Source organism: Oryzias latipes, chromosome 17 (genome assembly GCF_053564925.1).
Source record: "Oryzias latipes strain Hd-rR chromosome 17, Olatipes_Hd-rR_3.1".
In the NCBI taxonomy this organism is placed as follows: domain Eukaryota; kingdom Metazoa; phylum Chordata; class Actinopteri; order Beloniformes; family Adrianichthyidae; genus Oryzias; species Oryzias latipes.
This window is the reverse complement of record NC_136253.1, coordinates 3832555-3859680: the sequence shown is the minus strand read 5'-3', so window position 1 is coordinate 3859680 and position 27126 is coordinate 3832555. Positions and strand designations below refer to the sequence as shown.

Sequence of the window (27126 nt, the reverse complement as noted above, 5' to 3'; positions counted from 1 at the left end):
CAGACGGGGAAAACAAAGACGTAGATGGATGGATCTATTGGTCTACAAGTGGATGCATGAGAATGGAGCGGAGCAGGGAGCTGTGGCCCTCCGATGGTAGCTTCTACCTCACTTGCTGCACGCTTTTATAAATGACATTTTTTAATCTGCTCCTAAAGCATTACTCAGAAAGGCAATTTTAGGCTAACCTTTCTTAATATATATATATATATGCCCCTTATCAACAGAAAATGCCACACGATGTTTAAAAACCCGATTTTCAATGGAGTGGGTCCTTAAGGATTTTTGAATGTTCCAAACCCATTTTCTGCTATATGACATACAGTCATTAAAAATCAAAAGTATTAAGGTAAATACACATTTTATTCTGCTAATGTTTTTGATATTTTAACTACGGGTTATTGTATAAATGATTTTTGTGTAATTCTATGTCAAATTCCCTTCCTTTTTACCAACTTTGTTCCTGACATTTAAGTGTTGTGTAGTAACACTGTTTTTATGTTAATCCTGTTTTCTATGATAGTCTGTTTGGTTGTGGAGTTCTGTCCTGTTTGTCTAAGTTTACCTGTGCAAAAACACCTTTTTTCCTGCTTTCCATGTGTCATTCACCGTTAGCCTGAGAGGTGGGGGGCTGGAGCAGAGCCTTGGTACCGGGGCGAACAGCAGGACCTTCCCTAAGCTCTCCGCCATGTGCGGCCAGTAGGAGGGGCCCTGTTGAGGTGTTTGAGGGCCGTAAAAGCAGCCGGTGCTGTCGCAAACCAGGTGTTTTGCAGGGGAAGGTGATGTCGTAAAGGACGGGGAGGGGAGGGGTGACGAGGGGGTGAGGAAGAGGGAAAGACGGGGGGAGGAGAAGGGAGGGAGGAGGTAACTCGCGAGCGGTTGCGTTTCAGACTCAGCGAGAGGATCATGGCGGATGGCCCCAGGTGTAAGCGCAGAAAACAGGCGAACCCGAAGAGGAGCAGCGGTAAGTCCAAACTCCGGCGTAGCCGCGGCCGGCAGAGCCGCGCGGGCTGTCAGACTCGGTAAAGTGCTTCTGGAGACTTTCTGAAGTGAGTTGGAGCCCATCTCGGGGACTTCTTGGGGCGTATTCTTATCCCAGTGCGGTGGAGTACCGTTACCTGGCTGGCTGCTCTCCCTCCGCCTAGCGGTGCATGGGGCCGCCTGACGGAGTGAACCGTTATCCGTCTGTTAGAATAACCGGAGCAGTGCCCCTTCTTCTCGTGCGTATTCCGCTACTTTCCGCCACTTTCCTCTCTTTGTTTCTGCACTTTTTCGCCACTTTGCCGCCCCGCAGCAGCGGCAGCGGCGGAGATTGCGGCGCTTTTCGCCAAACAACGTGGCTCGCACTCAGCTTGGTCCGGGTGATTTTCTGGGCGAGGTTGGTTGTTTCGGGTTAGTTGCATGCTAACCTGCTGCTCGCTCGGCCCGGACGGACGGAGCTGCTGCTCCGCCAACTTTTGCTGCTCGGATGGTAAATCAGACTGTTTTTGGATGATGATGGGAGGTTTGATTTTCACGATCCCTCGTGTCGTTTCGGCACGCGCTCGCTTTATTTTAAGGTAAGAGTGAACATTTCACTATGTTGCTTTTTCTCCACGCGCCGTTAGCTGAAATGAAAACAGCCGCTTTTCCTGCCGTTCTGCTCGGGTTTTTAGTCACTTTATCTGGTTTTGTTGGCAGTGTTTATCTCTTATTTGATGTCTGGAGTATTAAAAATAACACCTGGACGTTTAATCTCTAAACTCACTATTTAATGAGTGTTTAAATGCCGGATCATCGGGTTTTATCTGTAGGCAGGTGTAAGAACTTTAAATGTATTCCACATGTTCAGGCTCACTCTGCCATTGGACGGCTTCTTACCTGTCCTCTCCTCCTTTACCGTCGCTCAGCCAATAAAACAGTAAACTGATAAATATATATATAAATTTTGGCGTGTGAGCTGTTGGGGCTGGAAAGCACCTTTTTTTCTGCTGCTGACGCCACGACGGTGACTGTGCGCTTGTTCAGGAGCCATCATCATCATCATCATCATCATCATCATGTTTACCTGAACGCGGATAACGGGGCTGACAAATGGCCTAGAAATAAACACAAAAATAACACCTGCGGCAGCGAGCGTCGACGGAACACGACCCCCCCTCTCCCTGGCGTTACGTAAAGGCCCCGCGTGTCGACAGGAGCCAGCGAAACCGCTCCAAATGTCAGCTTGTGCAGGTAGATAGAGATGATTCATTTTGTAGTTCTTTCCATCCTCCGCGTAGACGCGCGCCTCGCTGTCATTCTCGCGGGACCGAAGGCGTTTTCTAGCCCCCTTCCTCCTTTTGTGCATTTCTATTCCGTGTGCCCCCTTTTGCACGAGCGCACCCCGCTGTTCCCGTGTGTTGTTGTGTACAATGACGCGAGGCGGGTTTTTTTTCCCGGGTTTTGGTCCGAGTCCACCCATTGTGTAGCGATGGCTCGTGGCGCTCGTGCGTTTCTCTGAGCGGAAGGGAATGGCGGTCGGAACCATTGCTGCAGTGAAGGCGGGGTTGCTGCCGTTTCTGGACCGGAGACGGCCAGGTACGCAAGGTGATGCAACACCTTTCGAGGTGCATTTTCACCACTTTGATGGCAACCCTCGCCTTAAAGCTCAGTTTCTGTTTCATTGTGTTCACTTTCTTTACATTTTTTGTGTGAAAAAAGCATTTGTTTCCTGCAAAAAATGAAAATCAAGATGGATAACAAATCGTGCGCAGATCCCATAATCCTTCCCCCCTCACACCAAACGGTTTATCCTATTTTATTCTACATAACGGATTTCTTTATTGAAAAATAATGAAATGTTCAAAATGCTGAGATTCCAAGCATTAGCCTGTATCTACAACAACCACTGTCAATTATTACCATAATGAGACAAGCATTTGCTGACAAAAGCTTTCATTTTTTTTATCTTGTCATCCTTTCAGTGGCTTAAATGACTTGACACAATTATGTTCTGCATTTATATCAATAGATCAACTCTGTTAAACAGGTCTCTAAAACAGACTGCAAATGCCTTTGCCTTCATTTTTACCGTCTATTGAGCTTTTTTGGGAAATGAGATATTCATTTATTTGCTTTAGTCTAATTTCTGCCAGGCTGGTTATCACCGTCAAAATATTATGATTGGCTTTAACAGCTCTATTGAATTTACAGTTCAACATTTAATGTTTAGCCATTTATCAAAATTCCACCCATAACCACAAAAAAAAAAAAACTTTGATATAACCACTAGTGGTTAAATATAAACCCAGGTGAAACATTTATTATTAATATTGATATTTTACATTAAAAAGCTAAAAGAAAAGGTTAGGTTTATGGTTTTTTTTGCATAAACAATGCAAGAAATTACTCGCTCTATTTATCTGATCAGTCGTTATTGCATCTTATAAGTAAAGATTGATTCCACTGATGTTAGAATTTTTTTTATCAACCCATTTAATTTATTGCAAAATATGATAAATATTTATAATTTCAAATACATTTGAACCACAGAGGCGTCAAACACACTGAAGGTGGGTGCCAAACAGGATCAGTTTTTATTGAACACACTATTCCTAAACTTTTAGAATATAACTTAAAAAATATATATATAAATATGAATAAAATAGACAGAAAATATTATTCTGGAATTAATTAACTTAAACCTTAAATAACTTTTCTCTCCAAAAAAATGTATCTTTTCCAAATTATATAAGTTAGAAATGAAGTAAATGTTAAAAGAAAAAACATCAACATTTTTTTTTACTCTCATGTCATTTTATATAAAAAATAAGTTTAAATTTTAAATTTACAAAATGTTTTTGCTCTCCATAAAAATATATCCTGCCAATATTACAAAAATTCAAAAATAAGAAAATGCTGCTTAAGAAAACAAACAAAACCTGGAATTTTGGATCAAATTTGTGCTTTTCAGCAATAATCAATCAAATTGTGTTTTCTCTCCTCTCGTGTCATTTTATTAGAGCTGGACATTTGGCAGCATTTTTTGTCAGCAAGTTGGTGTGTGTTTGGTGTGAGGTCCTGGGTTGTGGAGATTGTCAGGATGACTGGAGGTGATCATCAGTGAGACGACACCTGTCTGTCTGCTGTTTTGTTAGTTTCCATCACTGAGAAGAGCTGCTCACACAGAAATGTGCATCCGGACATGCACGTGGTTGGAGCTGCATGTACAGAGCTGGGGCATTTCTGCAGGAATGGAGAGGATAAACTGCAGGTCCTGCAGTGTCGTTCTTTGCCTTCAGTGTTTCAAAGCGCTGCAGCTCTAGCAGCTCCATCTGAATCTGCACAGGTGCATTTTCCTCATCGACAGCAAACGGATAACGAAGCTGCTCAATATTCAGTTTTTTCTTCTTCAAAGTTACCAAAGCGCCGTGCAAACGCAGTCAGCTCAGCCTGTCAGCAAAGTGCGTATTTGATGTTTGTCTCATAGAGTCAACCTTTTCTCTTCAGTATCGTGAGGGCCAGTGGAAGTGTTCGACAAGGCAGCTGAAGCGCTGCATTATGGGATTTAGAGTGAATATGATGTCAGGCTGTTATACTTTGATCATTAACGGTATAATATATAACTGGACAAATTGCACGTGACGTCACCCATAGAAAATGCCTTCCTTCCGGTTCCAACCAAGCTGTGATTGATCTGTCTGCATCTCCATGACAACCACTCTCTCCAATCAGGAGTGAACATGTTAGAAGGCCACACCCCTACCACTGAAAGCGGGCTCGGGAGAATCTGTCAATCAAAGGCTTTAAATGTTTGACGTGAGGCCACATACTTTTATTGAGGCATCTGATTGGTCCTTTTATGACTTATGTAGCTTGCGCTACAGCAAACATGTAATGGAAAAAAATGAGGATTATCAAAAACATGTTAATAAAAGGTAGAGCAAGAACGGTTATTCTGACAAACATAATTACAGCTAGACATATGGAGTTACCAGCTGTAATGTCGTGTTGTTGCATGAAATCACATTGAATGGGCAAACTGTCTTTCCACTGGAATCCTTCTCAAATGGGACTTTTACTTTCTGTTGGTAGAGTTTCACTCTGAGAATTGATTTTTGCTCTGAAGGGGAGGCAAAAAAAATCACAACAGTGAGCACATTTACTTTCTGCTTAATAATCTGTTTATTCTGTTTTTAACAGTGTAATCTAGAATGAGTTCTTAGTGGGATTGATGAACAGAATCTCTTAGGGTTATTAGCACTGTATGGGATTGTATTGAATATTTCATTTTCTTGCGTGATGTTTGAGAAAACCACTGTGCTGTTGATGCACTGATGTTAGCAAGACTGTTCAATCATTTTGGTTACAAGATGCTCATGGTTAGATATAATAGAAACGGATTTCTGATTTTTCTATGCAGTCCTGTCTGAATCGGGTGTTGCTTACAGAACCAGACACTGTGTGTTTTTTGAACCATTTTTTTGTTGTTGTTTCATATTGTTGCTCTTGATCATTTAGTTTGCAGCATAAATGAAGAAAACAGCTGTGGTTGGTATTTCTCCACAGTTGCTTTTGAGGCTCCTGACTCTGTTTGGGTGTTTTGGCTAAAGCCTCAACTTTGCATCTATGCTTCAGCGAACCATAACTGACAAGAAAAACATGCGTGATCGTTATCAGATGGAGCAGGTAGTTCGTCAGTGTTGCTGTCAGAGGCTGAGTTGGTGACTTAATTGATTCCACATGTTGTAATGAAGCTAATCATTGACCTCTCTTCTTTTTTTTTGGGGGGGGGGGGGGGGGGGGTGCATTTTTGGGGGAGTTTTGTGAAGATGGGTGTGAGCAAGAGATCATCCTTCACCTTTCCTTCCATGCATGAGGAAGGCCCAGAGACTCAATATCCATCTAATCACCTTAAGTGGTTCTCTCATTCTTAATGAGCTACAACATAATAAAAGTGAGGTTTCTCTCCAGGTGTCACAGGTTCTCACACATTTCTAGACAATTACAATATTTTTTTACCTGGTGCACTTTAAAACCTTAATTTTTTTTCAAACATCCACAATGCACTTTATAATCTGGGGGGCTTTATATATGGATTAATCTGGTTGTTCACACTGATGTCAATGCAGTTTAGAGAAGTACGGCGCTCTGTCAAAATGTTTGGTTGGGTGTTATTTTGAAAAGCTGGTAGTTTTTTTTCTACAGGCCAAATTATGGTCCTGTTTTATTTAGAAAACCTAAGGCGTTATATTTTATACAATGATACTATGTTGACTGCAAACAGAGAGTTACAACATGATTAAAACATCAGATAAAAACAACTTTATTATTTGTTTTTGTTCGGGTTCTTTCCAGAAGAAACTTTTTTTCTAAGGCTATGTTCACACTGCAGGGCTTAATGCTCAATTCCGATTTTCTGAAAAAAATTAGATTTTTTTTTTTTGCAAGGCCATTCACATTTCCAATTAAATGCGAACTTTTGTGATCTCCTGTGTGAACGTGAAATGACCAAGTAGTGAGCAGCATGCGCAGAAGAGAACTCAACGGGGAACGATGTCACTGTTGTTTGTAGCTAACGTTAACAATAGGGATGGGTACCGATCCCCGGTATTGAACGAGCCCCGGGGCCACATTCTTCAAGACCGCAGTACCGTTAAGATCTGACCTCAACAGTTCTCCTATCGGTACTGTAGAAGTCGGATTTTTTTTGTGTCCCACAAGATATAAACGTTATCTGCCATGTTTAACTCACCAAGTCAGTCCATTTTCCATTAATTAATGATGATATTAATTTCGCTATTCTTGCTGAAGAGGAGAGGTCTGTCTGGCTATTTGTGTGCATGGGGGGGCTGTTGTTCAGACAGCACACGCCGCATGTACAATTAATGAAATCTGCGCCAGAGCGCCCCGACTATCGTGTCAACCTGCTGCTATGATGACCGTATTTTGCGCTCTCTGTGTAGAACACAGTGGAGGAGCTCTGGAAAAAACAACTCTCACCTGCAGAGGATGTGAACAGGTGAACAGGTAGAGAGGAAGAGCAGGTCGAGAGGAAGAGCAGGTAGAGAGAGTGGGGCTTTGGCTTCAAACTGTCGGATGGAAACACGGGCGTCAGATTTAGACGCAGCTTTCATATGAAGGTATTAATGTTCCAAAATGGACGCACTTGTACATTTGATGTGATAACTTGTAGAAATTCTTTGCATTTTTTTTTTACGTGTGTTCATTAGTTTTTTACATCAGAAAATCTTTAAACACAGATTTTTGGTGCTCAAGTTCTCACATTTGATTTTACAAGTTATCACATCAAATGTACAAGTGCGTCTATTTTGGAACATTAATACCTTCATACTTTCATTGCAGGAGTTGAAGCAGAGACTTTCTCTGGGATGATCTTATGAACTCAAATATTTATTTAATTTGTTTTTATATTTACATCATGACAGCAATATGTCAAAACATTGCTGTTTATTTTTCTTTAAATAACTTACAAATAATACAAGTAATTTGTAAATGGTATGAATCAAAATAGTGTTGGGAGGGTGTCTTGTTGGATAAAATGCTCCCAACTGGGGAGTGGCGATTGTTAGTTACAGATCATGCGTGTAACGTGTTACAAACAAGTAAGAATGACTGTGAAACGCAGTTAATAAAGTCTGACTGATGGACTTATCTCTGACTCTTTTGTCTGGGTTAATGCGTCTTATAGTTTGGTGTGTCTTATGTGACATAAGTTTGAAAATAGACCAATCACTGATTTATAATCCGGTGGGTCCTATAGTGCAGGAAATACTGTAATTGTGAGGAGCCTGTCTTAAAGGGTATTTGTCAAAGCCTTACCTTGTTTTATCATGCTACATGCAGGAGTCCCAACAGACAGAAACATATCTGCAGCTGAAATAAAAGCACAGCAAGGACTCTGAGCACAGCAGAGTTTTTTCCTCTTTCTACCTAAACAAGACATCTTCCAATCATCAAAGTGTGTTGAGCTGAAGCAGGTGTATGACAGGACTGGAGTTGTTTCTATCAGCGCCGCATGCTAATTATTTGCTGTTGGTCTCTCAGCTGCTGCCGCGATCCAGCACCTTCAGAGTTCTCCATGTTAGTATGTGTACCAACGCACATTCAGCTGTGCTATATTCTTACTCTGCAATTTAGGGACTACAGGAATGTAGTCTGGTGTTAGCATACCTTGACAGGATAAACACAGTGGCCTTCTCCCAAACTTGGACTGCTGATTTACTTCAAAACCAGCCAGGAAACACTTTCAAATTCAATGCTCAAAGGTCTGTTCTCTCCTAGTTTTTGTTTGGAATTTTATTTTGTAAGGAGCTTAAAGTGAATGAACTAGGAGGGAGACTTTGAAGTGATAGTCTCTTGCAAAATATTCTCCGTCACTCTTTTCAACGACAGCTGCTAGTCGACAGTCTTCTTCCACACATGAGCTGCTTTCCATTCGTCTAGACCAGGGGGGTCAAACTCTTTTTCGCAGAGGGCCACATCAGCTTAGTGGTTGTCCTCAAAGGGCCAGATATAACTTATACATGTAGCTAAATGTAATGAAAAATGAATGTAATTACTCCTTAATAACTCATTTATTTATTTATTAAAACGTTTTAAAGTGACAATTACAGCTGCATAGAAAACACATGTTTGCTTGTTACTCCACCATCAATCCTTTTACATTTTGTCCACTTATTAAAACCCACATAACTCCATTAATGAAGGATCAAGCTGTCCAAGTGAATAAAGAAAGAAAACATAAAACTGAGCTGAAAGAACCTGTATTACACGTGTAACATTTTGTCTGCATGAACACATAAGACCTGCAAACATTGAATAATTACAGCAACTACACATAAATAATAATATATAATCAACTAAAGAACTTTTTTTTTTAAGAAATTAAAAAATTTGATGTCTCTTGAGGGCCACATAAAATGACATGGGGGCCACATTTGGCCCCTGGGCCTTGAGTTTGACACATGTGATCTAGACGCTGAGAGGAGGGATGGTGCTGCGTTTGAAATCCCCCTGAGGGGGTTTTCTGCTTCATTTTACTGCAGAGATCATACCTGAACAACTTAACATGGAGGAAGTAACACAGCCTCACATGTGAAACATGACCTTAAAAAATCAAGTAGTAGTAAACAATGAACTGGAATAATCAGAGAGAAATCTGACCATTAAAAAAGTCCTGGTTTATAATCATTGGGTTACTATTAAATTGTTTTTAAAGTTAAACATTCTATTGGATAAAAGGGATTCCAGGCAGGACTTAATCAGATCTAAATCTAAATCTGTTAATCAGACTTTTTAAAATGGATTGATGGACACTTTGTACAGAAAGCTTACACAATCAGTTGAATAATCAGAGAACTTAAGTATAAGTACTGGTACATAATCAGTCATTTGTTGTGGATTTAAACAGGCTTAATGTAAAATATGTGACTAAATCACTGCAACCCATGAAGGCAACATCAACAACATCAGAAGATTGCAGGTTCAATTCCCTCCTTGGAACTGAACCCCACCTTGCCTCTGATAGATATTAGTTGGTGCCAGTGTTTGGCAGCAGAGCGTCCATCAATGTGTGTTTGGGTGACTGTAAAACGCTTTGGGCCTTCAGGGAAGGGATAAAAACACCATTCAGCCTTAAAAACCCAAAATGATGAAAACTTTAACATTCTCTTGTTGCATTTTTTTGAAGGTGGAGGACATGTATTTGGAAAAAATTCATTCATTCATTCATCATCTTCTGTTTTATCCCTTTTGGGGTCACTGGGCTGCTGGAGCCTATCCCAGCCACTTGTGGGTGAAGGCAGGGGACACCCTGGACAGGTCGCCAGTCTGTCGCAGGGTTATATGGAGAAAATTAAGCTCAAAATTGAATTTCTGAGTATTTCTTAATTCAAATCGCTGTGAATTAGGATCGGACGTTTGAAAAGAGCTAACTTGTTGTGTAGAAAGTACAGAGGACGGGCCACAAGCTCCCTGCTCTGCTCCATTCTGATGTATCCACTTGTAGATGACTAGATCTACGTACATCTCCATTTTCCACGTCTGAGTTGACATCTGCTTCAAAACTGTGTAGCTCTAATATTGCTCGCCATTTTTGTTGCACCGCTAATGTTAAGTTAGAGTTGTGAGGGACTGTAGGCTAGCGGGAGAGTATGTAAACAAAGAGCTCTCAGCGATGGGGAGGGGAATAGGGGTTGGTTTCCCTCTATACCAACAATCTAGCCCAACACTACCCCTCGCTGACGTCATGAAAGTCTATGATAGCGCGTAGCTGCCATCGCTCAAAAAAGCATAACATCAGTTCTGTAACTTCAAAAAGTCGTGCTGAAACAAGAAGTTTTTACTTACATTTATATGCAAACTTCTGTGCTGCAGAGCACATCTACCAGAAGAAGTGCGTTTCTCTTCTTTGGATCACCTACCGGCAGAGGAATAGCCAGCCCTGTGTCACTACGGCTACCAGCACAGCTCCAGATGGCCCTGGAATTGGAGGGGTAGGGAGAAAAATTTGGTTTGGCCCAATACTGGACTTGTTTATTGTCTCCACTGTCTTCTCTGGTGGTGAGACCTGTCCAGGTGCATTTATGATTATGTGTGCCACTACCTTAAGAGCAAGGCATTTTAGCATCACCCTTCGAAAATCACACACTCTTTTGTCTTTCACAAGGGAGAAAATGAACACACACCTTTAGCCAGCTTTAACTCTGTAACACCCGAGATGTTGCTGGCATCAGGAAATAACAGGCTCCCTGAACTAACCTAACTCTTCTACCATTTACGGAGTTAATGTAATGCCAACGTAGAGTCATGGGAATTCAATGAACGTCAAAACTGGAGCTAAAGCTGCCTTTTTAAGGCTTAAAACCTGTTTTCTTGTTAAATTTATCTCTAAAAGCTGACATTGCCGCCAATCTAAATGCTCAACATAGAAATGTTGTTCCAATGTAGCGCTTGATAGCTTCAAACGTCATATGCTCAGAAAACGTTGGGTGTGTTTAAATGCATTTCAGTAAACAGATTACAATTGGCTTACTGTAGCATGTAAACTCTGTAATCAGATTCCTCATCAGCTCTCTTGTGTGGCAGATGCTGCCGACACACTAACCTGTCAGAAGAGAGGAACAGGTGGATGATAGCTGTGATGTTTCACTAAGATGCAGATCTGGAGTGAGAACCTGGTTCTGCTGTGTGTGGATGTAGAACCAGAAACCCGGTTGCTCAATCACAATGTAGAGTACCTTTAAAAACCAGCTTAGCTTCTGTTACCCACCGTCTTCATATAACATGATGAAGTGAACAATTTACCAAAGTCTATTGAAGTGAGAATTCCACACATGCAACACTTCTCACATGTAGTACTCCTAATGAACTGTGGCTGCTGGAATGTCTTCTCTTTTGCCTGCCAGTTTTCCGTTGTCATTAAAAACTTTTGGCTTGTGCAGCACAGCCCCATATGTAGAATGAATGTTTTAATGTTATCAGCAGCTGCATTGGTCCCTTTACCTTCATGCTTTTCAGGGGAATAGCTAGCGCACGCTGTCCGAGTGTTCTTGTGTTTAATTTTTGAATAAACCCCACTCAGCCTCAGGTTCTTCAGAGGAGTCATCTAAGTATCCTGCCTCTGAGGTCATACAAATGATATTTGCGGCTAACATGATTTGCCATAGGCTGACTCCACTGAGCGCTCATGATCAAACAGAGAGACACAACTACAGCCTGTTATTATAGAGTTAAACTGAATTTTTCTCAAAGAGAGGAATCCTGCTGATAGTTGGAAAATACCTGAACTGATGCTGACAAAAAAAGAGCTTTTAACTGATCCATTAGGTATTGCTCTTGTGACTTTCTCCATGGTCTAAACAACACTTTGTGTGTTTCTGCATGTGTGTGTGTTTCCCCAGCACAAATGGGCCTGTAGAATGACAAAGCACTACAGGATATCTTTAGCAAGTCAGCAGTAATTCCTTCCTGTAGAGTGTGTGTGGAGGGGGTTGTTGCTAATGTGAAGGTGGGAAGGTGCAACTTTGCTGCAGGTTTTGCATAACAACACAAACCTACAAGCTTGGATTAACATGCATGAATTAGGCACACATGAGGGGAAATTAGCAGTTCCCATTGTCGTTGAAACTGGATGGTATGAACTGATAAAGGCACCTGCACACATCCAGTATTAGGAATGAAAGCCCATGAATGCATTGGAACATGTGGTACTTTGGGCAAAGTGTTAAAATGAAGTCAGCAGCCGATGGAATGACTCCCTGAAAGTTTCCTTAATCAAGCAGCGGATTAGAAAAAGCATTGCGTGTGTCTGATGACGTGTCTGCTGCGGTGCAGGTGGGATCTGCAGTTCATGAACGCTCAGCGTGAAGCTTATTTTTAGTCAAGGTGAAGGGGAAATGGTGCGCTGTACCCTGATTTAAAATGAAACCGAGAGAAGCTACAGTTGTGACTCTGAATTAGTTGACCTAATAAAGGGAAAGCTTTTCTGTCTTTGTGCTCTTTTATCATTACACTTATTAAGGCTGATTTAGATTAATCCATTTCAAACTGAGTGCATAAAATGCATTTTTGACTTGAAAGCAAACCTTAAAGGTTTGGTTCTGCACTAAGGGAATTTCATGTTTTTACTTATAAAAGATAGATTCATGTGTTTTCTTTTATTAATGAATATCCTAGATAAACATTTTAAAGATTTCTGTGGGAAACTGTTGATTTTTGCCTTGCATAGTCAGTCATGTCTACTCATAATAAGCTCAGTGTTGATCTAAATCCTTCCTTCCACTCTGAATGTCATTAAAAACTGTCAAACAGCTTCACAAACCAGAGGTGGAATGAACCTGGAGCAGAAATGATCAGCAAAGCTGCCTAACCCATTTCCACAGTTTAGCTGTTTCCAAATTCAGCTTGAATATTCAGGACTGCACAAAACTGCTCCAGCAGCTCTGTTGCCGTGAGCAGAGCTGTGAAAGCCCTCTTGTGGCGAAGGGATGCACCTCCAGCTGCTGTTGCACCCCCTCACTTCCAACTCCAGAATGCATGCGACAGCTAATGTGCACGTGTGTGTAAATGCACTAACTTTTAGAAATGATGAGTGTGTGCCCAGTGTCAGGCAGCAGCGGCTGAGGGGAGGGGGAAAACTCCTTCACAATAAAGCAGGGGGGGCTCCCGTCCCTCTCCTCTGGTGGCGGGTAGAATTTGCATACTTCAGTAAGCTGCATCCCCTCCTCTGCTGAAGCCAGAGAGGGGGCCGAGAGTCTGAGGGAATCAGTCCAAAGCTGCCGCCTGCCTCCAGGCAGAACTCCAGGCCAGAGGCGAGGCTGCAGCGCAGATGAGAGCTCCTGTCTTAATCCCTGACGTGCTGCTCATTGAAGTGGAAAGCTGTCTGCCTGTGATAGGCTGCTTACTTTGATCACTTACACAAAATCCAAACACATCTTAGAGGAAATAGATGAAGGCAAGCTGATATGGAAAGGAGCAGTCTGGGAAGTAGGAGTCATGTGACGAACCAAAGTGTAGATTCATAAAAAAGATCTAGTTGAGCCATTTAGTCATTTGTAATTTATTCACTTATAGTATAAAAATGTGTAAAAATAGAACAAACTATATATATTTTTTGTCCTTTCAGATGCTATAAACTCAAAGTATTTCCAGTGTTGCACTGCACACCCAATTTGTCACAGCCTTAAATCTTGGACAGGCTTTTCAGGTGTATTTCGTGATATTTATTACACATTTTTTTTGTCCAAACTGCGGTTATAAACAAGTTTAGAGACCCATGTAGCTTTCTAAGTCAGGCCATCGACTCCAGTCTGCCTCTGCTTCTTTCTCACACATTTTCTATGGATTCATCAGTCTTCAGATCAATACGTTGTTTATTTATGGAAACTATAAATGCTCCATATCTTACCGGGTTGAGACGAAGATTAACCAGATTTACTGGATTTTCACATCATTTCAGCCTCGTGAAAAAGAAAAAAAAACTTTTTTTCCCAAAAAAATAGTACTACCTTTCTTAGTTTCTGAAAAACAATGTTAGATGATCCTCCCCAGTGTTGCCAACATTATATGAAAAAACCAGCCGTTGGTTTTTCTAAAAGTTGTTAATTACTGGATTACCGTAATTTACATAACTGCTGATGTATGTATGAATTTTATTAGAGCTGAGAAGCAAAGGACTAACATGTTTGGAGGGAAAATCAGGAAAAAATACTTTAGAAGAGCAAATGAAATCTCTTTTGTCTATTTTTGACTATTGTTACTTGTAGGTTTCAGCTCTTCTTGATCAAGATCATGTGTTTTATACTATTGTTAGCTGCTGATTGCTTATTTTACTGCCTGTGGGTTCTCTGGCTGACAAACCGAACCATGTGATTTCACATTTGTCATGTCACAGTAAATACAAATGCTCATCTTGATATCCATGTGAAAATAGGGACTAGTCCATGGTGAGACATTAGTATTTCATGTCACACATGCCACAGACTAATGTTGCTGGACACAGAGGTGAGTGTTTGCTGCTGTAAGGCACTGCAGCCTTGACCCAGCCTTCACTCTGTGGGTTTGGTGAGAATGTGGGAGGGGCCTGAGGCGCCCTCTACTGCTGCTGCTCCTTCAAAAAAGTAAGAACCAGGTCTCTGAAAGTCTCTGAAAGTCTCCAAAACACCGGAAGACGTTGCTAGAGTTTCCACTGGTTGCCATAGTTGCTAAATAGGTCTAAACATTTGCTAAGCATTATAAAAGCTCAGATTTGGAAATCCTAACATTGAAACTTGAGTTCAGTAGGAATAAAGCATTTGATAATGTTGCTCCATAGTTTTAAAAGATGTGTGACATTGTCTTGATGTTGCTTTGTTTAGTCACTGTTCAGGTTTTCCTGTAAGTACAAAGAATCATGGGAATTGAAGTTTGCTATTATGCTAGTTCCTATTAGCTTGCATTGAAGATGCTCTCAAATTTGCTTTGAGTTGATGTTGTGACTTGAAATTTTGACACATTCCAAGTTTATATTGGATAACAAGGAATATTTATTGATAACTACATGTTGCTTTATAATTGTTTTTTTTTCAATTCAACAACATTTTTTAAAAATATTTTTAAGTAATTAAAGAAAATAAAGAATAAAAGTAGGTTTCGTTTAATAAGGTCAAAGTGTAACAACATTCCCTGTGTCATTTGCTATGACCTTGTCTCTGTTGATCTTCCTATGGCTGCTCAAAGATGTGCTGGCCTTATGATTGAAGGAACACTGAAAGAAGCTGACAGACTGAATTTGAGTTGCTCAACTGGCTGCTCCAATCATAGCTGTAAAGACATGAATGTAGAAGGAACAGCTGGACAGTGGTATTCTTACCAAACGTCATATTGTTAGGGCTCAACATAGCCACATGTCCGCTGGCCCGGTCCTGTTTCTCGAGCAGTACGGACCACAAGACTTTATTTTTCACTTGTCTGCTCGGGCCACTAAAATATCTAACGATTAATTTATTGTTCACCTTTTTCAATAAAGTATGATTGTTTTGGTCACATGGTGCACACTCATCTCACTGTGAACACTGTTCGCTCTCCGCATCCGTTGGAGCAACTTAATGGCGTGAAAATAGCTTGGGAAGTTGGACAAGGAGCAACAAACGCACAAAGATGTTTCTCAAACCTCCCCAAGATGGAGTAATGGGTGGAATTAGTAGTATGGAGACAAGATATTTAATGAATGCATTGAAGATGAAACTGTATGCACTAAGCTTTAAGCTGAATGTCAAAGAATCAAAGGCAACTCCAAATACCTGAATCTCAGACTCACATGCAGTATAATGTCAAAGTACTTCATTTTGTTTTTCTTTACAACACTGTAAGCAGTAAGTATTTCTAGTCAAAAGCTGAATGATCTGTCACGAACTGGTGGTGGAGGACCCAAATGCAGGAGACCAAGCTTGATGACAGGAACTAAAACATTTAATTAGCAAACTGAAACATGACAAAACTATGAGGGGAAAAAAACCTGTGACAAAACAGAGCAGATGACCTGACAAGGATGAACAGAAACCAAGACACTTAAATAGGCTGAGGGTAATTAACTGAACTGAAGACAGCTGTGGATCATGAACCAGAAACTGGTGTGACTGACAAGGAAACCAAAAACATGACAAAGAAAACCAAACCACTGAATCCTTACATGATCTCAGTAATTCAATTTTTCAATTATTTAATTTAATTAAGTAACTAAAGTAACTAAAAAGTAAATGTTACTTTGCAACTTTAAACAAGTAACTCTGTAAATTTGAACAACATAACAGTTATTAAGGATCTAAAAAGTAAATGTAACTTTGCAATAGTAACAAAAAGCAGAACCTTAAGGCAGTCAGGGGAAAGAAGTAACTAAAACGTCTTAACTATTGATTAGGAACAAATGTGAAATAGCAGTGATTACAAGCAGCATGAAAACTTCTTAACTAGTGTTACCTACTACACTGCAGCGCTCTCTTCAATCTGAAACAGACTAGAGCAGATTTAAGTTTGATATGCTCTATTTTCAGTCATTGAAAAGTGTATAAATAAGTGCTAGATGTCACCAGAATGCACCAAATTGCACCATATTTATATTTTCCGGGGTGGCATGCCCTAAAGTTGCGGTGTCCGTCGCTTGGGTGCCGCCTGCGGCGGCGGGTCACGCTGTGCGCGGTGTCGGACCAGTAACTTTCAGGCAGGGCCAGTAACTTTCAAAGACCACTGGCCCTGTGGGCGGGTGCAAATTTCTGGGCTATGTCAACCCCTGCATTGTTACCTTATAAATCCATGCCAGCCCCTGAAAAAGGTCATAAGGTGTTTTAGAAATGATTGGCCTTTTGAAGGGACGCTATGTGCAAATCATCTGCACTTTTATTTCACTCTCAAATAGAATTTCACCATCTTAGCTCTTATTTGCAGCCTGTGTCATGTTACAGCCTGTACCTTTCTTTTTGCTGAACGCCCTTGAAGATGTAGTTTGGCCTTTCAAACCTGCTAGCTTTAACCTGCTACCAATCCAGCAAACATAAACACAATAATCCCAGGTATTGATGTGGATAATCCAATGTTCTGTCGTTTTTTATGATTTCAAAACAAAGGAGAAAAAACCATAGTTGGAGACAACTGCTCGATGAGCCATGGACTAGGGTTGGGCGATGTCCCCTAATTTGGCCGTTGACGATGTTTGCTGTCAACCATCGGGATGGACGATGACATCGTCGGGGGGGGGGGGGGGGGGTGTTACATTTTTCGTTCTTGTATAACTGCTATTCGTTATTTTGCTTTTTTCATTTTATCTCCCAACTAATGGTTAATCCGCGATGATCCAGTTTAAATTAGGGAAGTGACTTTAACAGAAAAAGTAACAAGCAAGATAGAAAAGAAGTGTAGTCGCTCCCGCACTTAATTAGTGAAGTGGACCGGCGGAGCGCGGACTTAAAGCTTTGTGTTTGATGGGAAGGGGGGGGTACATGAGCGGTATGTGTGGGAGACATAAGACTGCGATCCGTCCCGCAGCTCTAGGGGTACAAGCAACCGAACTCAGAACCGGGTCTAAACGTGTGTCTGAGCACAGCTCGGATCGTCAGCACACACAGCGGTTTGAGCATCAAAGCAGAAATGTCGCTCAGTCCTTAGAAAACATTCAAACAATCACGCGGATTTGTGTTTCCAGTCGTGTCCCGACTAAATAAAGGCTGATGTTATTCTTACACGTTTACGTGCAGCGCCACCCAAAGCTAATGTTGTTAGCCCGTGTTAGCATACTGCTAATCCTGGCTCCGTTCAGAAAAAGCACTGACCACACGGATTAAAATTCAAATGATGAGCGAACAGGTGTTTGATAATAACCGTAACATTATTAAAAGCACGTTTAGAAGATCATCTCGTATTTTACCGAGCTGACATGTCAATATATATAGCCGCTCGGTGCTGTTATCGTTTTGTATTGAATTGTTACATTCAATAAAGTTTGGAAAAAAAGCGGCTCGGCGGAAGTTGTATCCCCTTCCGGTTTTCAAACTGCGCATGTGCGAATGATTTATTCCGACCGAAATTGTGACCTTAGTGAACGTTTTTATATTCTGAAAACATTTTTTCTGGGCCCATGTACACAGTTGGATTCTAATCCGACCATTGATCCCATCAAGATATTATTCACATGTAACCGCGGCTTATGGTGTCGACGCGCAACGTGGCGGGGGCGTGGCATCACGATGGTGGTCTCTCCATCGGGATGTCAGTCACCCATCACGATGGACGATGATATCGTCCATCGGCACAACCCTACCATGGACAGGTGGGTGGGGGGTGGGGGGCAGACTGTAAAGACACTGGTGAGACTGTCGGGCAACAACAGAGGCAGGACAGGTGGGAGTGGAGGAGAGAATTAGATTAGAGGCAGAACACTGATTTATTTTTCCACTTTGACTCTTCTCTCTAACAGGATAAATATTTTTGTCCTTGAAGCAGAAAAATGAAGTGGCTCAGTGTAGATGCTCTCAAGTTCGTGCTGCTTAACAGGATTGATGTTTTATGCTTTTGTTTGTCTCGTTTCCGAACAAAGGGAGACTCCTTCTTTTAGACCTTAAGTCAAAGATCTGCCTGAGCCATGGCTCTTTGACTGCTGTCAGTCTCATATTTGGTTGACAACTTTTTTATTTTTACCAATGGCTGAGCAAACAGATGAGAGCTGAAGGCCTCTTGTGTTGGACATATTTTACTTTAACAACAGGGGTTATGAATCTTCTGACAAACCAGAGGAATGTCTGAATAAACCCCTTTTGGAATCGAGGCCAAACTTTATTCATTTTAATCATATTTGAAAATCTTTTGTGTTGGAGCGGACGGAAAAGGAAAGGAGGGAAGAAGAGAGAGGGATGTTAGAGAGGGGGGGGGGGGGGATAGTAGGAGGGGGGGGGGGAAATCAGGAAGCAGCATAGAGCAACAAGTTTCTGGATGGTTATAATCATTACGGTCGGGTTCAGATGTAACACCAATCTAGAGGGGCGGGGCCTGTCCTCACACACACTCAAATGTTATAAACACACCTGTTAGCTCCTAAAATGTTCACATGTCAACATGTACACAATACAGATATTGTTCACACACGCATACTTATGCCTTTAGACTTACAAGTGTGAAATATTTTATTCATTCATGTAAACTATTAGTGCAAAGGTGAGCTAACACCTGTGCTCAAGTGAGTGTTTATGTTCTTCTAAAATGGATGGTGGAATGTGAAAAGAAGGAGGGAGAGTGACCAGCCATCCCCATACCAAGACCCCCGCCGCAGCAGCAGCGGCAGCCAGAACCCCTTAACGCCACACGGCAGCAGGTAGAGAACAACCGCCCCCCCCCGGGCGACCACATCCGCCACCCCGAGCAGGGCCAGCAGGACCGCCGCAGGGCCCCAAAGCCAGAGAGCAAGGAGACATGGGGGGACAGAGAGTGCAACCTCCAGCCCAACCAGGAGAGCAGCCCCCCCGCCACGCTGGGAGGGCCCAACGCGGGGCCCCGCCCCAGAAGAGCGCTCACAGCCCCAGACGAGCACCTCATTACCACCCAGGAGTTCTGGGCACCCCCCACCCCCACCCCAACCCCAAGTACGAGCCGGGACCCCCCATGGGAGACGGGAGACCTACCCCCCGTACATGACAACTTGGCTGAGGGACACCCCCCCCCGGCTTTCCGATTATAAAGACGACCGCACTTGGGTTTGGAGGTTCATTTGATGTGTTTAGGGAGAAACCGGCCTCTTCCTATCACATGGTGGGACCTTTAACCACCATTTTTGGGGGAAGTCCATTCTCTTTGATCTCATGACACACTTTGATCATCAAAGTTTCTCGTGCTGACAACTCTGTTGTTTGTGGTTTTGTATGGCAGTAAGCTAATAATCTGCATATCCTGACTTACTATGTTATGCTGTGTGGTGTGCATGATGAAGTCATTCATGGGGTTTCTAAAATAGTATATATTGTTCATAAATGTAACATTTTGCAAGTCAAACTAAAGTATTTTGCAGCCATGTTAAAAGTGTTTTTATGTTTTGTTTTTACTTCTACTGTAAACTAGTTTTAAATATTTATCTTCATATTTCCTCCCTCTCTCTCTCTCTATCTATATATATATATTGCTATATATGATGTGTAATGAACACTAAAATAAAATATCTAGAGCATTTGACAATAATGTAAATTTAAATTCATTATGCATGACTCTAAAAGACCAGAATCACACACTTATTATATTTCTATACACGTATCACTGCGTTTTAATGCAAAAAGGGGGTAAAGTTTAAAGTAAATTCAATGATGGTGTATATAAAACCCAATTAATGGGGCAGAAAAATAACTAATTATTTTGGGTTAAAAATGAACCAAAAATTGGGTTTATGATGGTAATTGTGGGCAGGATTACACTAATGCTCCTTCCTACAACTCAGGGGAATTTCTAATGAACTCCTGATGTTCTGCAGACACTATGTCCTAGAAAACGATACAGGTCTTTTTTCCCTTTTTGTGTGTTTTGTTATTTTGGCTAAAAACAGCATAGTCCTACTTAAAATACCACTAGGAACACTTTTAAAATAGATCAAAAGATGATCGGAATAGGGCTTTAAAAAATGATTCAAAATGCTTAATACCAGTCTAAAGAGATGACAAAAGACAAAACAAATCCCCTCTCAGTTCCCTCTCAGGCACTGCTGGATAAATATATTTTATACTTAGGCCTTAGGCCGAAATGAGGATGCATTTGGTGACAGCGGAGAGCAGAGACCAGATTGAGTCAGAGAAGACAGACAAACAAGTCTTCTTTTACTATAACATTTTCAAATGTGGATGTTCTGCGTCTGTTTTCCTCTTTAAAACAGAGACCTGAATATTTCCAGAGAGAACAGAGTCTTTAATTCCAGTTGAAAGCAGATGGTTGGTGTAGGTTCTCTGGGCATCTTCTTCATCTGCTGTCCCCTGGGCTTGATTTGCAGTCCATGTTACCAGAAAGACATGTGACACCTGATAGAAGAAGAAGAGAAGAGGTTAAAAACACACATGTATGAAATGTTGGGCTATTCTGTTAACTGTTTGTGCAGATTTAGATTGGTTTGTTGGTGTTAAGCTTTGTCCTTCCTCAATAATGCAAGCAAATTCACAGGAGTGAGGGGGGGCTGGAAGAAAGACTGTGTTATTGAATTACAGGTGATGGCTACTAATTGGGCTCTCTAGAGGTTTTGTGTGCTTGTGCTCAGTGAGAGTGTCAGGCTCCTGGGATGCAAACTTGATGAAGCTGTTAGGGGAAAGTGCAGGGCCCCAGTGTGCTCCCAGAGTAGTCTGCTTTAGAGGCAGTCCTGTCCCAGTGGAGGAGCACTAATGGAGGCCACTGAGGCCTGATGAATTACACCCAACTGGATGGATGGAAGGATTTTGGAGCTGGGGGGGTGATGCTGTAATTGAGGCAGCGTGCTGAGTGTGAAAAGTGCTTTAATGTGGATGAGCTGCAGGCATGAAGCGACACGTTTGGACCAAAGCTGTGGATACAAGCGCATTAACACCCCAACGATGTTCATGTTCAGGTGTCAGCAGGGCCAGGAGGCAACAGGCTTCTTCATCCTCATCAGGTTTTTTTAGGAGTTTTTCCTAACCGAGAAGGAGGGTCTAAGGGCAGGGATGCCCAGTTTAGCTTAGTCTGTCTAGTTTTAGCAATCAGCTACTGATTTTATGTTCTGATACAATTAACAGTATGAAGCCCATTAAGACAACTACTGTTGTAATATTGGGCTATATAAATCCACTTGAATGTAATTGAATATGTGTCGCTTCTTTATGGAAGAGACTGCTGCAAATGCAAAAAGGATTCTAATGAAATCTTCTGAATTTAGTTCTGAGTAGAAACAGAAGAACTGTCAGCTAGCTTGATAGATAATAGTTCTGGAAAAAGAGCTGATAGTGATTCCAAAATAAAGATTTCAAAGATTTCAGGGGAAAATAAGTACCGGTAAAAGCTGCAGGATGTGGCGCATGCATGTTCATGTAATGATGGTTTGAATTAAGAGCTGAATAACATGCAGTTTTAACAAATGGATTGCCAAAACTGAAGAAGAAAACTCTAAAACGGAGGACGTGGATTTATAGGCAAAGTAGATTTTAAAAGATGAATAAAAAGATGGTTATTTACAGAAACAGTACAGAGTCAAATCCTCTGTGACATTTAATTTGTTCTTGAATAATTAAAAAAGAACATGAGCAAACGTCATCCCATCAGAATGCCAGGCACAGTTTTGTGTACTCACAGTGACGCACACTACACACCGACAGTGGTGTGTCAAAGCGCTTTCAGTGTCAGTGTTGCTGCTGCAGGGTGACCACTGCGTTGCTGTTCAGGCCACACGTGTCAATAACACTGCATGCCTGTCTCATCTTTCTCTGTGGAACACAGTGTGTGTGTGTGTGTGTGTGTGTGTGTGTGTGTGTGTGGGTGTGCAAAGGGAAGCAACAGCAAATGCTTGTGGTTTGTTTTTAAGTGCAGTAATGACAGGACGTGTGACCGTGTCCTCGGTTTGTGTTCTTGTGGTTCCTCTGGCTCACTGTTGTGGTCGTTTTTTATGGCGACTCTTTCTCATCGTTCATTATTGACCGAATGCTGTAAAAAGTTGAAGTCAGAATATTTTAGTTTCAGGTGAACAACATCTTTTTCCTGTTGTGTAGCGCTGAAATATACCAAACCAGATGTTAGTCCAACGGTTTGGTTAATGAAAACACAAGCAACTGCTTTTCAATTTAAGAGATGGTAAATTTACTGGATGGATATTTAGTCCCAACACCCCCTATTAGAAAAAACATGTCAGACATTTCTGAAGGCAGAAATTAATATTTTCAAATCAACATTCAGGTTTTCAGCCGTCCTTTGCTTGACAAAGAAATCATTTTATGCTAGTAAACAGGTTGTTTGGCAGCGGAGCCGCCTGAATGGGTCAATGGACTGTGACTGTAAAGCGCTTTGGGGCTTCAAGGAAGCTAGAAAAGCGCTAAACAAATACATTTGCCAGTTACTATTATCTCTAGAAACAGCATTTATTGCAGTTATTGACAAAAGTTTGACTGGTTTGAAATTGTCATTTTAGTTATGTTATCAATTTTGTGTTTTTTTGTCATTTTGAATATTCTCTTTAAATTTGTGTATAAATATTTAAGCCAAGAACTGCATGAAATCAGAGTCTCACTGTATGAATCTTTATTGTCTTATTCTTTTGGTGTTTGAGAAATATTTCTTCAGTGGACAAAGTTGGATTTCCTGTTCTGATCAAGAGTCATTGCTTATGAAATAATGTTCAGGCTTCAGGTTCTTTAATGGATCACAGGAAGAGAAGTGGTACAAGTCCAGCTCCAGCTTCAGCATTCACCGTTTGACTGAATCTGTTTACCTGATTAACCCTTGTGCTATCCTAGGCACTTTAACATTGGGAGTTGGGTCATCTAGACCCACTAGACAGTGCTCTGAACCTTTTTTCTTCAATGATTTGTGATCTTCACTGGTGTCCATGGATTACATGAAATCTTTCCACCTTTATCCACCTTTGTCATGGTAGGGAGAACACGTCAATGGAAGGGGGGGGTCATCTAAGATAGCACAAGGGTTAATCAAGACCTCAGCCAAACCTGTCATTTGTGACAAGCCTTTATGAAGCCTCATCAATCATTTTGTCATTCAAAGACAGAAAATGTAGCATTTGAAGATTCAAAACGTAGCCTCAGTTTGATGTGAACACTTCTTTCTGTTTTTCTTCTTTGTTGCTTGTGTGTGAGCTTTTCTAATATGATGCAGCAGCTTTTCTGTCATTTCTCTCATAGATTTCTAGCATTTTGACTGCTCCTGTCAGATCTCTGACTGCTTCCAAACATGAAAAGAAAAGCAGCTGAAAACAAGCGACCTAGGAGTTGTGCTGTCGCTACTTTTGCTGCTGTGTTTGTGGGTGCAGCCCCCCCTGCCAGCGTAGCAGGTGTGCCTGAGCCTCAGCGCCATTACCAGTCTCATAAATACCACCTGACACCGTTGCAGGAGGCAGACGTTGATATAAAACTTCTCCTGTGGCGTGCAGCCCCTTCAGCACAATTATGTTATAGCACAGAGCCCCGTGCTGAACCTTTTAGCTCCACATAAATACCTTCTGTCAGCTTCATGTTAAGGGTTTAACACCTGAGCTGCTCTATTTAATAGCTTTGGATCAAACAGTCCTTTTCTTATAAACAGCTTCATGCATTAGTCTGCATGTCTAAAAGGTTCACAGATTTCAGACCTTTGACTCCATTTTGTGAATTCAATATTTTGTCATGTAGACGTGAAGCAACAGCAGCGATGTGACTTAGCGTGACCTAACCTGTGCAGCACGCTGCCGCTTCAACCAGTCTAAAAAATGCCTCATCATCAAATACAGCTGTGCCCGTCAGATTTTATGGCAAAAAGCGGACACTAGCAGCCACGGGGTGATGTAAGGCAGAACAGTTGCTTGCGGTTTGGTTTGCGCACACACGGTTAGCCTCTCTGCTGCTGCCCTGGATGGCATTTCGCTCGAGTGGCCATCAGAAAAGCACTTGACATTTAGCTAAACTGCATTCGGAAGGCCTGGCCTGTCCTTTCCTTCCCCTCCTCCCTGCATTGTGTGTCTGGATAAACAAACACACACACACACAAGCACAGTGTGTCATGCATATACAGTTAAATCAGGGCAGTTTGCTTTGTACAGCTACAAGCCCAGGATTTTGTCTTTGCTTTTAATGTCCCCCATTCACAGAGCAGTTTTTCAGAAACACACCTGTGAAGCAAAAGTAAGCTAACATCTGTGTACGGAGGGTTTGGTGGATCCCAGCCTAAACATGGAGTCATTAAGAAGTGCTTTTATTCACAAGTTGAAGTGTTTGAGATATTTGTTTGTCAGCTCACAATCAAAGAAATACGTAACCCTTTGAAGGAAATATTCCAGTCAGTGGCAGCAGCACAAAGTGTTGTCAGTGTGAAGTGGTGCTTTCGGCCTGCTTCCCAGAAAGGCAGCTGAACAATAGTTTGAGCGGCCGTACAGCATATGGGGATCTATCTCTCCGTGGCTTTGTTTTTGTGCCACTTGGCACTGCCAGCTCTGCTACACAGACACAGTAAGTCACCCAGCTTGATGCTCTCAGACAGACCTATTAAACTGAGCTAGCTAGCTGTTAGGTATCCAGACGACCGGCGATGGTCTTCATTTAGGGAACATTGCTCCTGTGCCAGCTCCATCTTCATGCCAGAGAGCCAGCTTCAGCTCTCCATGATGATGATGATGGTGCCAATTTCTAGCATACAGTAGATTGGGGTTTCTGCCGACAGGGCCAATCATACTGTTGTCTGTTACAGGAAGTATGTTGGAAGATGGGAGGATTGTTTAAATGAAACTTTCACTTAGCCAGTCCCTCAAACCTGCTGCTATTTATAGCAGTAGTTGGAATGAAAATCAGAAGAGGTTGTGGGTTCAAACTAGGGCTGGGCATCACTAATATTTTACAGAATCGGTTAGATTTGATTAACCAGTGCCTGGATCGTTCCGGTTCATGATTTCACCAACTCTTTTCATGCACTCCAGTTGATTCAGTTCAATTTTGAGTTTACACGGTTAACACATTTAGAATTTTGTATTTTGTATAGAAATACATTGATAATCTCATATTAATCTGATACAGTTCACTTACTGTCAAATTGTAAAATAGGAGAAGCTCCAACAAAAATGTGCAGATGTTCTGTCTCTCCTGGAGGGCGATTCAGTTTGGCCACTAGGTGGAGCTTGCGCAATAGCATTACACTATGTTCTAGAAGATTTAAGAAACCAACAGTCTTTACGCAACAAGTGTTAGCATTAGCATTTACTAGGGGAAATTCCTTTATATGTTAGCATTAAGCTAGCAGACTTTCGCTTTATTGCTGTTATGCATTAGGTCACCGGAAAAGGAAAGGTATAAAAGATCGGTCTCTACATAGATCGATTTTTGATGTATTAAGCTTGGATCGATTCAGATCAATTTTATCAACCCAACCCTAGTTTGAACTTTACTGCTTTTTGGCAGGTGTACAAACTCACCTCAACTATGGTGCAGACAAAACAAGAGCAGTCTGATCCGTCTAAAAGCCAGACTCTCACATTGCTTATAAGTCTGGTACGGTCCAACTACAAGGTTAATGCAATCGGACTGTCTGCTTGACTAAAGAGGGGTCTGTAACTCAGTGTTTTTCCACCTTTTTGAGCCAAGGCAAACTTTATTCTTGACAAAAATCCCGCGGCACACCAGCATCCAAAAATTGAAAAAGGACAAACTCATATTCTGTATTGATCTACAGTCCCTCCATGATCTCCCATGTATTTATGTGATAATTGTGGCAGAAAAAGCTGGAAGTTGCAGCTGTTTTTTCTAAAAAATGTAATAAAAGTTAAGTTAGTTTTCCATAATAAATTTCAACTAAATTATTTGTAATTTTACCTTCAGTTTATTTCAGCAATTATATGTAACCTCACAAAAAAAAATTCTTTCTGAATAATGATTTATTTTTTTTAAATATTTATTTTAACGTTAATGCAAAGGCAACTGTAATTTTTAAACATTTATATGATCACAATATGTTTGATACAATTTTACAAACAAAACTAACATTATATTTATGTTTTCTGTAGCAACACAAAAAGTGAACATGTTGAAGTTGTATTAGTTTTTCTTTTGTCTCAATCAAAGATGAAGTCTTTGAAAACTTTAACAAAATGTTTTATTTCTTTTTAGATTAAATTGTTTTAATTTAGTTTAATTGTGTCTGTTGATCACTTCACCTTAATCCTGTTTCTTAAATTTTTTTTTTTTTTCTTCTTTAGTTTAACATCTAAAATAATCCAGACGTCATTAGAAAAGTGTTTGAGTTAGAAAGATGACTTGGACCAAACTCTGGGATGTTTGGCTGTTAAGAAACACAAACCTGGAAGGAGAACTAAACTGTTGACCTCTGATTTCATCAAGAAGATTTAAAAACTGATGTGTGTTTGTTGTGGTTTAAGATGTTTAACAGGGAAGACTCGTTGTACGCTGAGATGCTGTCACTTTAACCCAATGCATCATGGGAGGTGTAGTGTGA

General features: G+C 41.2%; 1 protein-coding gene across 5 annotated transcripts in view; it reads left to right on the top strand.

Annotated features, from left to right (window-relative positions):
- The first annotated feature begins 805 nt into the window (after positions 1-805).
- Positions 806-27126, top strand: part of LOC144986876 (zinc finger E-box-binding homeobox 1-like) — a 75950-nt gene continuing 49629 nt past the window's right edge. Inside the window, exon 1 of one of the 5 annotated variants that reach the window (XM_078935450.1) lies at positions 806-964. In XM_078935450.1, the coding sequence (XP_078791576.1) occupies positions 907-964 (58 nt within the window). In that variant the 5' untranslated portion in view covers positions 806-906. Of the gene's footprint in view, positions 1050-1969; positions 2215-2373; positions 2569-27126 lie in introns of those variants that run through there. The other 4 variants (XM_078935452.1, XM_078935451.1, XM_078935448.1 and 1 more) reach the window with 4 other exon arrangements.